At 26.5% G+C, this 15,196-nt stretch overlaps 1 protein-coding gene across 2 annotated transcripts; it reads left to right on the top strand.

Annotated features, from left to right (window-relative positions):
- The first annotated feature begins 2,157 nt into the window (after positions 1-2,157).
- Positions 2,158-12,869, top strand: LOC110613781 (lysM domain-containing GPI-anchored protein 2). 2 transcript variants are annotated; one of them, XM_021755085.2, is made up of 4 exons: positions 2,158-2,943; positions 11,148-11,268; positions 11,350-11,558; positions 12,475-12,869. In XM_021755085.2, exons 1-4 carry the CDS (start codon positions 2,286-2,288, stop codon positions 12,570-12,572), a joined length of 1,086 nt encoding a protein of 361 aa, XP_021610777.1. In that variant the 5' UTR covers positions 2,158-2,285; the 3' UTR covers positions 12,573-12,869. The 2 variants fall into 2 exon arrangements, with proteins under 2 accessions (XP_021610777.1, XP_021610778.1); XM_021755086.2 differs by lacking the exon at positions 2,158-2,943 and adding an exon at positions 9,148-9,965.
- Positions 12,870-15,196: the final 2,327 nt, after the last annotated feature.

Genomic DNA, 15,196 nt, shown 5'->3' with positions numbered 1-15,196 from the left:
AATTTATAAAGGGACAAAATCCATGGCTTAAATAAGAAGTACAGAGTAATATCAGCAATCCACGATCAGCGGAGACAATATTATATGCAAGTGCAACCTTTTCAGGTCTTCAACCGTGCGCTTCTTCTTATATTTCCTTGAATTTTCTATTAATATGTTATTCATACTCTAGATTTTACTTTAAAATTTTTATCAAATGCATATATTTTTACGTAAACTTATTTAAAAGTTATACTTTTATTTATATAAAAATACATCACTCTCAAAATACAAAAAAATAGTATTTTTTTCAAAATTTTCTCAAATAAATATTTAAAGATTACTCTTACTCGTTATTTCGTTGAAAATGATGATTTTAAAGTGGGATTAAAGAAATAAAAATAAAAAATAATTTTTAATTCAGAGAGAGAAATTTATTATTTAATTTTTATGTATTTTGTCATTATTAATAAGTTAATTTTTTAATTTTAAAAAGTTTAATAAAATTTTTTCTTCAATAAAATAGATATTTTATTTATTTTTATCATTAAAAATATAGTAAAAAATAAATTATTTTTTTTTTTAATTTTTTTTCTTTTTTTTAAAAAGAGACTATTTCATTAATAGAGATAAAAATAAAAATATTTTAATAAATTTAAAAAAAATAAAAATATTTTAATAAATTTAAAAAAAATAAAAATATTTTAATAAATTTATAAAAATACAGATATAAGTTATTAATAATGATAATACTCATAAATTAAATAAAGAGTTTATTTGATAGTAAAATTAAATTTTAAAATTTTTTTTTATCTATTTTAAATAGGAAAAATAATAAAATAAATATTTTATTAATAAAAAGAAAAGATAATAAAATTTCTATAATTTTTTAAAAATATAAAAATTAATTTATTAATAATAATAATATTAAGGATTAAATAATAATTTTTTAAAAATCAAATTTACCTTTTCAAAATTTTAATTGTTTTAAAATAAACGTCTTAATTTTTTAGAAATTTCTTTTATATTTTAAAAAGAGTGTAATTTTTAAATAAATCTTAATTCAAAATCTAAATGCACACATCTAATTCTAATATTTTATCATTTTTTGTTCTTAATCGCCATTAAATCAAAAAGCTTTCAAACGAATGAGATATTGCAGGAAATTTATTAAATTTATTATTTTTTTACTAATTTATAATATGAGGATAAGTTCAATAATCGTTAAATTAAATAATTATACTGATATTTGTATAAATTAATTAAAATATATAATTTTATATTATATTAATATTTTTTAACGTAAAATTAATAAGTTATTTAATAAATTTTAACAAGTGTAACACTGATAAGAAATCAAAACATGTTGAATCAGCTTTTCACAAAACCATTATTTAATTCATAAATATGAGCAGGCTTCTGCCTTCAAGACTCGGGCGTCCAAAGTCGAGCTAATCATGATTAATTTAAGGGATATTATTATTTAATTTTTTATTATTAAAAAATTTATTACTTAATCTATCAATTTTCTAATATTAAAAATTTTATTAATTAATCATTTTATTAATTTTAATTATTAAATATTAAAAAAGAAAATATACTCAATATAAATAAATTAATTAATTTATTTTCATAAAATTAAAAAAATAGCTAATAAATTTTTTCAAATTACAAAAATTAAATACTAAAATATTTAATAATTAAAATTAATTGAATAACGAATGAATAAATTTTTAAAATTTTAAAAATATTTTAATATATTTTTTAAAATAAAAAAATCAACTATTAAAATTTTTAATAATATAAAAACGAAATAATAAGAATTTTTAATCTAATCAATCTTTTTTCGCATTTAAAGGATAAAAAATAGTAAAATTTTAAATTTGATTCTTCCCGTCTATAGATATTTATGTTCATATTAAGAAACAACAATTACCTCTTATTATATAATTTCTTTTAAGATATAATTTATTAATTATATTTATTTTTATATTTAATTAGAATTATTTTATAATCATATATTTAGATTAATTTTTAATTGAATTTAAAATGAATTTAAATATTACTTAATTATATTATATCAGTACCTTTTTTAATTATTAATTAAAAAAAAAGTCATAAAGTCATAACAGGTTCAAATTCTAAGTCTACGCTACGGCCAAAACTGAAAAAGTCCTTATTCCAACAAGGACGAGAAAAATCACAATCACTCCCTTCTCCTTCATCCCCAGCTCCTTTTTCTACCTCCACCGCCATTTTTAAATCTCAATTTGCCCTTTGATTCCCAAACCCAGAAAATCAAAACAATGGATTTTTCTCATCACATAATCATCTCTCTACTCTTCCTCTTTGCTTTTGCCACCAAACCATCAACAGTCCAAGCTGGATTCAAATGCACTCAGAGTGATCGAACCACTTGCACTTCTCTAATCGGCTACAAATCCCCCAACCAAACCACCATCTTCCACCTCAGTAATTTCTTTGGCGTCCATGACATCAACTCTTTGCTTGGCGCAAACGATCTTCCTCTCTCTACCCCATCAAATTACACAGTAAATGCCCAACAGGTGATCAATATCCCAATCCCTTGCCGTTGCGCTAATGGTACTGGTATCTCAAACAATATCCCTAGATATAGGGTTCAGAAAGACGATACTCTGTTCTATATTGCCAGCGATGTGTTTGGGGGTTTGGTGAAATTTCCAGAAATCCAACAAGTTAATCAGATTCCAAATGCTAATTTGATTGTAACGGGAGAGAGGCTGTGGATTCCGTTGCCTTGTAGCTGCGATGATGTGGAAGAGCAGAGGGTTGTTCATTATGGACATGTGGTGGAAGCGATGAGTACCATGGAAGGAATTGCAAAGCAGTTTGGGACTACGAGTGATGTACTGTTTAAACTCAATGATATTTCCGATGATAGTAAGCTTATTGCTGGAAACGCCATTGATATTCCTCTCACAGGTCAGTGATCTTTTCTCCTTTTGCCTTTTTGGAAGGATTATTATTCAGTTTTTGGAAATGGATGGTTGCTGCAACGGATGGCTGCCATTGTTTTACTCCTTTTACTCCTTTCTAACTCAGGATACAGAGGTTTTATTACAAACATAGTGGGTCCCATCGTTTAACTTTCAATTTAATATTGCTAAAATATTTTAAAATTAACACGTATATTTTTTATATTTTACTTTATTAAATTTGGACGTCTGTCGTTTATTTTTTTTTCGTTAATTATTTTTAAAATAATTAAAATGTTATTAAATATATAATTTATTTTAATCTTTAATTTGTGTGAAAATTAATATTTATATATTTTAATTTTGAAAAAATAAATAATTTAATCACCATGTTTTAATTTATCCCGAAGGACCTTTGGATTGACATGATCCAAATATGTCATTAAAATATTGATATTTAAAAGTAAAAAGATATTATATAGTTTAGAAAAAAAAATAAAAAATAGAATATACACGTTCTCATGAATATTCATTAATTTTTATATTTTTAAAATTAAATATTTAAATTTCTTCGTAATCAGTTTAATAATTATTTAAATCAAAACACTTAAAAATATTGAAATATCTTTATTACTCTTTTTAAATAGATAAATCACACTTAAATTCTTAAATTTTAATATAATTAAAAAATCAATCCTTAAAAATATACGCTTAAATTTCTCTATAATCATTCCGTCTTCATCATTATAATTTAAATATTTTAATCTTTTATTTTTTTTATAATCATTCCTCTTCATCATTATAATTTAAATATTTTAATCCTTCATTTTTTATTTAAAAAACACTTAAATCTCCACTAATTTTATATATAATATTTTATTTAATTAATTTTTAATATTTTATTTTTTAATTTTTGTTGATTAAAATATTTTAATATTTATAATTTTAAAATTCTTTTAAAATATTTATAATTTTAATTATTTTTAAATAATATCAAATAACTTTTAAGTAAATTATAAATTTTTATAAAGTTAATAGCAAAAAAATATATATATTTGATTTTGTTGCATTTATACTCTATATCTTTTTATCAATTAAATTTTAACTTTTTAAAATTATTCTAATTGTACCCTATTATCACTTGAACCGTTAAAAATTAATAGAATTGCCACATCACTCGTCATGTCAATACCACATTAATATGTCACGATTAGCAAATTTTAGAGTAAAATAGATAATAAATTAAAATTTTATGGTAGAATTATAATAAAATTAAAAGTATAGAGTTTTTTTTATAATTATTTATTTTATAAATAATTTTTTTTAGAAGATAGAAGAATGGAGAGTGAATCTATGATTTCAGATGAATTATATATTGTTTTAGTCATTTAACCAAATCAAGTGAGACAATTAAATATTTAATCCATATATTATTAATTTTTTTAAAATTCACTTTAAATATTAGTATAATTAAAAAAAAATTAGTGGATTAACATTATATTTGAGAGGTAAAAAATAATTTTAAAAGAATATTCTAAAAAATTATTTTATTATTTTTTATACTTTTAAATGAAATCATATTAAATATTATTTTAAATTATTTTTTAATACTTCAAAACTAATATATTTAATAAAATTATTTTCTTATCGATAGTTTTAAAAGTAATATTAAATAGTAATTAATAAGCATATTAAACAGATGAAAAATCGGTTAAATAATGATTTTAGTTAAAATAAAATTAAAATAAATTTTATTATAAAATTATTGATAAAAATAAAAAAATTAAATAATAATATAAATAGCAATTTTTAAATGGTAAAAAAAGATAAGTGGATAATTTTGTAAGTTTCAAACTATACAAGTAATGATAGGGTATATTTGGTCAAATATTAAAAGAACATAGTTTAATTGGTAAAAAATAAAAATATAGGGTAGAATTGCAATAAAAGTAAAGTATATAATGTTTTTAGCGATTAATTCTAAATTTTGCTGATACAGTGCTTTGTTGACATGGTGTGGTGATGTAGCGAGTGTCGTGTTAATTTTATTATTTTTGAACAGCACAAATAACAGTTAAATGCATTTGGAACAATTTTAAAAGATTAGCGTTTAATCTATAAAAAAATATAAGGTATAATTGCAGTAAAAATAAAATTATATTATTTTTTAGCTATTAACTCAATTTTATAAAGAGTATTTCAAAAAGAAATTATAATTTTAAAAAAAATTAATTATCTATTTATTTTGAACTAATGTATGAAAAAATTAAATATAAAAGAATTTAAAATTTTAATTTAAAAAATATAAAGACATTCATTAATTATATTAAATTTAGTAATTAAAATATAGTTTATACATAGTATTGAAAAATGATTTAAATATTTATAATAATATTTTAGATATTTAAAATATTTATTTTTTTTATATGTAAATTATAAATAAAATAACTCTAATTTAAATAAATTAATTATATAGAGATTTATGTTTCACTTATTTTTATAATTTTTTTTCTGACAATTAGTATTTAATGATTAAATCAAACACTCCAAACTTTTAAAAGATAATATAATTAAAATAAAAAACATAAGTCAAATAATTATCAGCTATGTGAAACCATTCTAATTGTAAAGTCTATTAATTATCAAATACATTTATTAAATACTAAACACATTAATGTCGTGATTAGATATCTATCAGCATCATTTATCAGTTAAAACAAATAGTCTTTATAAAATTTAGAAATTTATTTTAAAAAAATAAAATTGGAGATATTTGCCGCTTCACTTATTTTCATAATCCTTTCCTGATTGCACGGTATTCCGGATTTATTTTATTGTACCTAGCAAAGCTAGATTCTGTTTAGCATTAGAGGAGCTAATAGAAACACTTCTTCAAATATATTAATTAAAAATAATAAAATCAATTAAATAGTTTTATTTTTTTTTTAAATAAAATTGAAGATTGGATAAGTAAAATCTAAGATCTCTTAAATTTAATTTACTCAAATTTCTTATCATCAGACTAAGTTTGTGAATATTAAATAGCTTTATTTATATAATAACTTAAAATAAAATTATTTAATATAAAATAAATGTTAAATTTAATTATTAAATACGAAATAATAATAAAAAATAATATTATTCAAATTTTGACATAAATTACAAATTGACATATATCACAAACTTACATAAATTATCTTTCCAATAAATCAACGATAAAACATATAAATTATTCTTAAATTAATAAATTAATTACATATTTTAATACGTCATAAATAATCAATAATATTATTATAAAATATGACAAATCGATAATATAATATAAAAAATAATAATAAAAATAATTTAAATATATTAAAATTTGAATTTGTAAATTTATAAAAAAATAAAAAAAACATTAGGAAATAATAATATTATATATAATACAATTAATGGTTACTAAATAATAAACATTAGGAAAAATAGCTTCAACAATCAAACATTATTATAAAAAAGTAGTTACTAAATAATAAATAAATAAAAATCAGTGTTTTGACTTAAGCGAAACGCTACTGCTAAATATTTTTACCGAATAAGGCCTTAAACTATTTAATTTTTATAAATTTAGTTATAAGTATTATTTAATTTTTATAATTTTAAATATTCATACTATTAAATTTAATTTTACTATTTTTTTTTAACAATGCATGGATGCATTGTCCAAGGCGGAAAGCAAAGCACAAAGGATTAAAGTGAGCTTACAACTCAAAATCATTAATTTTCATCCTTCATCCTTCATCACTTCAGGAGTCAAATCAAATACTAGTCACCTTTGGATAATGTGATGAAATCATATTATATTAATATAGATATGAACTATAGTTAGATAATGTAAAGATGTAAAGTGGTCGATGATTCGTTTTTTTTATATATAAATAAGATTATATTAAAAGGCTCAAAGACCTAAAGAAATATAAGTTTTAAAGAAAAACTAGATCTAAAGCTAAACTGACGCATCCAAGTGAATAACGCAAACAACTCCCAAAGCAAGTCTATGTGCTAGGGGTGAGCATTTGGTCGGTTTGGTTCAAAACCGAACTGAATTGAATAAACCGAAAATCGAAATTTGAGTGTTTATAAAAATCGAACCGAATTGATTTTGGTTAGAAACCGAATTGAATCGAACCGGTCTGATTCAGTTCGATTCGGTTTGATCGATTTTGATTTTTAATAATTTTTTTATTTTTTACACTTTATTTTTAATATTTTAAAATTTAATTAAAATATTTTAATTTTAATATGATTTAATTTCTATATATTATTGAAAAAACATATTATTATTACTAATCGGTTCGATTCGGTTTTTTCGATTTTTTCTGATCAAAATCGAACCGAATCGAAATAACCGAAATTTTTAAAATTAAAAACCGAACCAAACCGAAATATATAAAAAATCGAACTAAAATTTTAAATCAGTTCGATTCGATTGGTTTTTTTGATTTGAACCGAATACTGCTCACCCCTACTATGTGCCATAGCCTCCGCTTCTACACTAGTCATAGCTAAAAAAAATAAAAATAAAAGTTAAAAAAACCATATATATGCCTAGAAAAGAAATCAACACACACCACAAAGACATGCAATCCAAACGGTAGACAATCAAGAGCAAAAATATAAAAAAATCCGACAATTAGCTCACAAACCCAAAATTTGCCCATGCAAATAAGAACAACCACCAACAAACAAAGGCCTGAAACTCTAACAAAGTCCAAATCTACAAACAAGCAAACACAACATCAAGAAAGGAGATGCGACAAAGTTTTTTAGGAACGTTGGTCATTGAACATAGCGACGTAGTTCTAACTTGATGGCGTCAATAAATAAAGATTCTCCCCCGAGCAGCAAGAAATACCCCGAACACTACTAAAATCAATAAAGTCTCTAAACAGGAGATCAAATTCATTAAACATAGACAAAATAAATGAAATAAACAAGATGATGAGAATAAAATAATAGAAGGAGGCTCAGGAGCTAAAACCTCCTCTCATGGAAAAAATAAATCGATCGGACTTTCTCTTTCTTGTTTCACTGTGAAAGCTTTCTTTAAAAATTCAACTTAAAAATTGATGTGAATTCAACGATTCACTGATTAAAAAAAAAATCAAGAGTTTGTTCACATGTACAACGCGTTTACACCAATAACCATGGCGATTAAGCATCAGCTTTTTTATTTTAGTATTTGTAAATCAATTTAATTAAATATTTTATTATATCATTTTTATTTAATTTTTAAAAAATTTAATCACAAATCTCATATAACTTTTTAAATAATTTTAATAATAAATCTCTTAATTAACAAACACTTATTGTTGAGTGTGTATTAATTAATTTTTCCGAAGTTAAGCTAAAATATCTATTATATTCCTCGGTTGTAATGAATTTTCTATTTTTTATTTAAATATAAAATTAATACTTCACAATGTTAAAGATAATTTTAATAATTTTATTTTTTATTTCTAATATACCAAAATAAATGGTCAAAGTGCAGGAATTAAGGGATTTCATATTGAATATAATCTTAGATTAATTATATGTTCACACTATGTAGTTATTCATATATGTGGTTTGGTATTAAAAAAAAATACAATGATTTAATTTAATTTAATTAATTATTTCCTTTATTAATTCTCTTTTTTAAAAAGTAAAATTTATATATAAAATTATAAAAAAATCAATTAAAATTTTTTCTTGCAAAAAAATTTATTTTCAATAAGGCACAAGCAGCGGGTGCCAATTTGAAGCCGCTGAACTTTCTGAAGCATCTTTTTCGGTTTCTTTTTTTTTTTTTTTTTTTTTTTGAGAAATAGATAAATTGCATTACTAGAAAATAATTTGAATGTCTGATAAAGCGATTACTTTTTTATTAAACGGTCAACTTATTAAAAATTTAATTTTTAAAAAAGTTTCCGCTCTTTATTATATATGAAATAAAGGCCTTTAACTTTTGAAAAAAAAAATTATTAATTATTTAATTTTATAAAATTATTTATTAATTATTTTCTTCACATAAATTATATTTTTAAATTTTTTATATTATATAACTATTCATGATTTTTAAAATTTTTAATATTCATGATTTTTTAAAATTAATTAATATATTTTTTAAAATGGAGGAAAAACTAATAAGGTTCAAACAAGTAACTATTGCGATTGATAAGCTGGAATCAGTGATTTATAGTATAATTTTTCCTTTTAAATAACACTCTCCTCTTCCACAAATCCACACAACTCAAGTCATTGTCTCTGCGCGAGCATTATTCAAGTCCAACAAAAACCCCATTCTGCCCTCATCTTCTTCTTTGGACATCGCGCAACAACTCCATTCCAATCCACAAATGGCTCTTCCTTCTGCGCATCTACTTCTCAGTCTAATACTACTCCTCTTTGCTGCTCTCGTCACTACTTCACTGTCGCAGCCCTTCAAATGCGCAACATCCGCCTCCTGCCGCGCTGTGATCGACTATGTCCCTTCAAATGTCACCACACTTTCCGCCATAGAAACCCTCTTTTCCATCAAAAACCTTCGCACCCTCCTCGGCGCTAACAATTTCCCTCTCTCCACCTTACCCAACCAAACTCTAGCAGCTAAGCAGACTATCAAGATCCCCTTCTCTTGCTTGTGCTCCAATGGCGCTGGCATCTCCAATAAGAAACCCATCTACTCCGTCCAACCAGACGACGGCCTTGATCATATAGCCAGGGAGGTGTACTCGGGATTGGTGACGTATCAAGAAATCGCGGCCGTTAATAATATATCGAACGTGAACTTGATTTTTAAAGGGCAGAAGCTATGGATTCCATTACCGTGCAGCTGCGATGAGGTAGATGGAGAGAAAGTGGTCCATTATGGACACGTGGTGGAATCTGGGAGCACGCTGGAGTTGATTGCACAGGAATACGGCACTACTAAAAATACACTTATGAGGCTTAATTCAATTGCTAATGATAGTTCTCTCATCGCTGGTCAAGTTCTTGATGTACCCCTCAGAGGTTTTTCTTTCTTTTCTTTCATTTTCACTTTCGTTCTCCCCTGCTCTTCATTTTTCTTTGGGTAGCTTTTCTTTTCGCTTTTCCCCTAAAAGAAAAGGAAAATTTTCAAATGAATTCTAAGCATGAATCATTTTATTTTATTTAAGAAAAAAAAATATAAAGAAAAAATATTGTAAATTAAAAAATAATAGAACTTCTTCTATTCTAAAGAAAATTTGATAAAAGAAAAGTAAATTGAATTACTAATTTTAGAGGATAGAGAATGGATCAAGAAAAATTATGTTCTTCTTTTTAGTTGATTAGATAAAATTTCAAAATTTTTTTTGTTTTAAGAATCGACTCTGTAGTATATATGGTGCCCACTTCACTTTTGTCTTGTATTCTATGCCAGTAGTGACCACTGATTCAATTGCTGTACAAACAAGCTTTAGCAAATATTATAGGACTCATTTATTGCATACAGCTTTAGCAATTGTCCATATAATATGTGGGTCCTCTTTTCTATATGACATGTTTCTCCTATTCTTTCATCATGACAGGCATATGTCCTCATCCCAACGTTCAATAAAAATATTTTTGCCTTTTTAGCATAATGTTGAGAAAAGTAGGTTTATGAGTGGATGGTGATAATAAGTACATGTCTCCCTGTTCTTTTGTAAAACAAATTAAAAAACAATGATGATTTAGATAATATGTAATAAATTTGCTTGTTGGAAGTGAGATTAGCAGTTGATCATTGGTTTACAAGCTTTATGTGATGTTTATGATTAAAGCTTTGGCTTTGCAATCTCCATATTATTGGTGTAACCGTCTGGAAGCATCCCCTACTAAATTTGCATGCAGTTGATTCAACTATTGGCTGATCAAATAGTTTTAGGCTGAATTTTGCTAACTTCGCTCTGAATTTTTATAAATTGGTAAAGTTAAACAAGTGTAATCTTATTAATTTATGAAAATTTAGAGTTTAAGGAAACCATACATGTGCATGTTGATTAGAAAGTACAGAAATGGAGTCACAATCGGTAACAGTTTCAATTAGAAAGCATATAATTGGATGAAATGGTAACTACTTTTTGCTATGTGTGCTCAGATAGTGCAGGAACTTTATTGATCTTCATGTATTTTGAGTTTGAATTATTCTGTTATTTTATATGGATTAATGATGTTATACTCTATTCACAGCTTGCAATTCATCCGTAAGCAATAGCTCGCTAGATTACCCTTTGCTCGTTTCTAATGGCACTTATGTCTTCACTGCTAACGGTTGCATGAGATGCAGTTGTGATTCTGCAAAAGACTGGACGTAAGTGTACATGTTGAAATATTTAGCCAAATTTATTCCCTGAAAGTTATGTTTTCTTTATAATTTTCTTTCATTCTCCAGATTACAATGTCAACCCTCTGGGCTTAGACCAGCTAACAACACCTGGCAAACTTGTCCTTCCATGCTATGTGAAGGGCTAGACATTTTATCCGTTGGAAACACTACTGCCGTAGGCTGCAACCAAACAACCTGTGACTATTCTGGGTTCTCTAACCAAAGCATATTGACAACACTTGCGACAGTAAACACTTGTCCAGCCAGCAATCCAGGTAGAACCGTAGAAGTGCTTGCACCAACTCTTTAACTTTCGCCTTCCATCTCATAATTTTCATGTTAAACTTGTTTTAACATATTGGTAGTGATATTAAAAAGGTTAATATGCATATAGCTGGTGTGTCGTTACGGAAATCATTGAATTCCAGTGTAGTTATTAAATTTCTATGTTTCTCCTTTTGCACTCAGGTATCAAATTTCTTTACACGTTAGCAAAATTGCTTAGGACTTGAATTTTACTTAAATAATGTGAGCTTTATTGTATTTTTATATAGATTTAGCCATAGTTTTTTATTTAATGGTAACGGCTAAGTATCACAATCCTACTAACCAGTAGAATTATATTAGAATGGTTACTTGGTCATCGACCCAAAAATATTGTTATAGGTCTATAAGAAAATGAAATAAAAATTTGAAGTCTGAGTGATTTGTTAAAAAGAACCAAAAGTTAATGATTGTGTTGAAATCGATGAGAAATTCAAATCATAATTGAAACTAAACCTAATAGTGTTATAGTCTTGTAGATGTATATCATTGCATTAACTAATATTTTAGCAAGCTTCTGCTAGTAATATTCCTAAACAGCCCGTAACTTGTGTAGTATGGGAAAAATTACACAGTACCACAGTTATACCATGGAAGATGTTTACATGGTATGGCAAATTAATAGAGTAGAGACATTTTGTGTAAAAGTAATTTATTTTTTGAAAAACAAGAAACTTGCTAGTTAGTTACCATCTTTTTTAGGTTTGCTCATCTATTTATTGGGTATATTTATCTATTTGTTCAACTTTCATTAGTTTTGCATTCCATATAAGATTGTCTACACAGAACAACGGTGATACTGCATAAATTTTCTCATAGTATGGGCTATAAACTTACTAATTTTGCTCTTTTCACTTTTGAACATAGGTCCTGATGAAAATAAATCTTCGATGATCGGTCAAAGATGGAAGTTCCTTTTCATTTCTCTTCACCTAATTATGCTTTGTCTACATCTTCTTTGGTAAAATGGGTGTGCTTCTTTGCTGGTATCTTTTCTTGTGTTATATGAGGATGTATAATGTAAACGATCTCTTTTCAGTTTGTGTATGAGTAAATTATTTGTTCAACCAATAAATTGGAAGTGGAATTAGAAGTTGAAAACTCCGGCTACTTCTTACAACCGTTTCACAGAGTTACCCAGAAGGTAGTGTTGTCAGTAGTTAGTATGCTTAATTTGATTTGTGGGATTAGGCAATTATTGCTTAAATCCAGTACACTATGAATTCAATACATAAATATGTGGGTATTTATAATGCGGAGCAATTAGCCTTATATTTTATAAAAGATTTAGATCGGGTTTAATTTCTACTGTCGATGTTCGTTAAAGATTCATAATAGCTGTCCGGAAAGGAAATTTCGAGAGTGATGAATATCAAAAGTGTGACATGACAAGGGGTACAGGCTATTACAAAGTTTAAATTTTATTATTTAGGGGTTAATTTTGTATTTTAATTATTCTTTTAGATTTTTTAATAATTTTTTGAATTAGGGTTTTTGTTATTATAAATAGTATTTTTTTAGCTATTGGAGACACTTTTTAATTTTCTAGAATTCAATAAAAAAATTTTGAATTTTAGCTTTTCGTTTTCTGAATTCTCGTCGTAACCAAATGTTATTGGTTAAAAGTCATGGTGGAGTTTAAACAGTTCTAGTTCAGTTCGTATCAGAGCAAAGTTCATCCATGGCCGACAATTAAGAGGTGCGACTTACTGCAATTGAGATATCCTTAGTAGAATTGAGAGAGATGATTGAACAGTTAGCCCTATAACGAGGTAATAACCAACTTGCCGCAGTTGAACTTCCATAGTAAGTTTCAAATCCTATGGTCGCAAATTCTCAACAGGATTATCACGAAGGTTATAAAATAAAGATAGATGTTTAAAACTTTTCTGATTTGTAAGATTTAGAATTTGTTCTTAATTGGTTAACAGAGGTTGATCGATTTTTTGAAGACGTCCATAGCAAGTTCCAAATCCTGTGGTTGTAAATTTCCAACAGGATTATCACGAATGTTACAAGATAAAGATAGACCTTCAAAACTTTTCTGATTTGTAGAATGTAGAATTTGTTCTTAATTAGTTAACGGAGGTTGATCGATTTTTCGAAATTATGAACGTGAAAGAGGATTGAAAGGTTCTAATTGTGGCTTATAAATTAAAGGGTGGAGCAGCAGCATGGTAGAATTCTGTTTAAAACAAACTCTATCACAGGAAGCTGGAACCTATACGAAACTGGTTGTTGATGAAGCAGATGATTGAACAACGGTTCTTACCTAGTGATCACGCCCATATTTTGTATAACCGGTATCATGACTGTATTCATGGGAGTCGAATGGTGGATAAATATACAGAGGAGTTTTTGAAGTTGTAAGCGAAGTGTGATAACTGTGAGAACGAAGCCCAGCAGGTTGCTCATTATCAGAGATGACTGAATTATGAAATTCGTTATATGATGGAAGTAGCTGCGATTTTCACTTTGGCACATGCTATTGAGATGGCGAAAAGAGCGAAAGAAAGGAAGAAATGAGAGACAGTAAGGGAAAGGCAGTCATCAACACAGCAGAGAAAGGAGGTAAAATCAATTCTTATAAAAAATCAACCGAAGAAATATGTGATCGTTACAGACAATTTGGATATCGATTGAATACTTATTCAGAACGCAGGAGAATTAATAATGATCATCGACAGGTTAATGTGGTTGAATCTAAGGATGAAATAGATGAAGATGATGGATCTATTGCTGGTTCTGAAGATGGAGAGATCGCCTATATTATGAAGAAAATTTTATGTTTGACGAAACAAGAGGATGAGAAACAAAGGAGGAAGATTTTACAGGCAAATTGTTGAGTGAGAGAAACGATTTGCAAGCTAATTATAGAGAGTTGCAGTTGTAAGAATCTGATAGCTAAGCAATTGTTGGAGAAATTGCAGTTGCCTATACAGCCTCACCCTTCGCTATACAAAGTTGGATGGATTAAGAAAAGTCCGACAATTGAAGTCAACAGAATTTGCAACATGCATATTTCGAGCGGTAAATCTTACACTAAATCTATTAATTATGATGTTGTGGATATGGATTGCTGTGGAATTTTATTAAGTCGTCCTTGATAGTTTGATGTTGATGCTTTGCACAAAAAGAAGGAGAATTCATACATGTTTATATGGAATCAAAAGAAGATTACTATTTTGCCTTTTGATTCTGTGAAACATTCTAAAGTGGAAGGGAAAACTATTGTTGTTATCTCTACGGGAGTGCAAAGGCTATCAAACACAATTGAAGAATCTGGAGGCACATTGTTTTATTAGTGAGAGCAGAAGGTGAAGTGGAGGATGCACTATCTTTACCACCATTCGTCAAAGAGCTGTAGAGGAGTCTTCAAAGCTTCCACCTTTGTGGGATATTCAACATCTGATTGATCTCATTCCTGTATCCAAATTACTGAATTTGCCTCATTACAAGATGAGCCCATAGAAAAGCGAAATTCTTCAAGAACAGGTTGAAAATTTATTGAAGAAGGGGCACATTTGGGAGAGCATTAGCCCCTGCCGAGTCTCTGCCTTATTGGTTTCAAAGAAAAATGAAATTTGGA

The sequence above is a fragment of the Manihot esculenta genome, chromosome 4, assembly GCF_001659605.2.
Source record: "Manihot esculenta cultivar AM560-2 chromosome 4, M.esculenta_v8, whole genome shotgun sequence".
NCBI lineage: Eukaryota > Viridiplantae > Streptophyta > Magnoliopsida > Malpighiales > Euphorbiaceae > Manihot > Manihot esculenta.
Note: the sequence above shows the minus strand (reverse complement) of the source record. Positions and strands in the feature narration are given on the sequence as shown.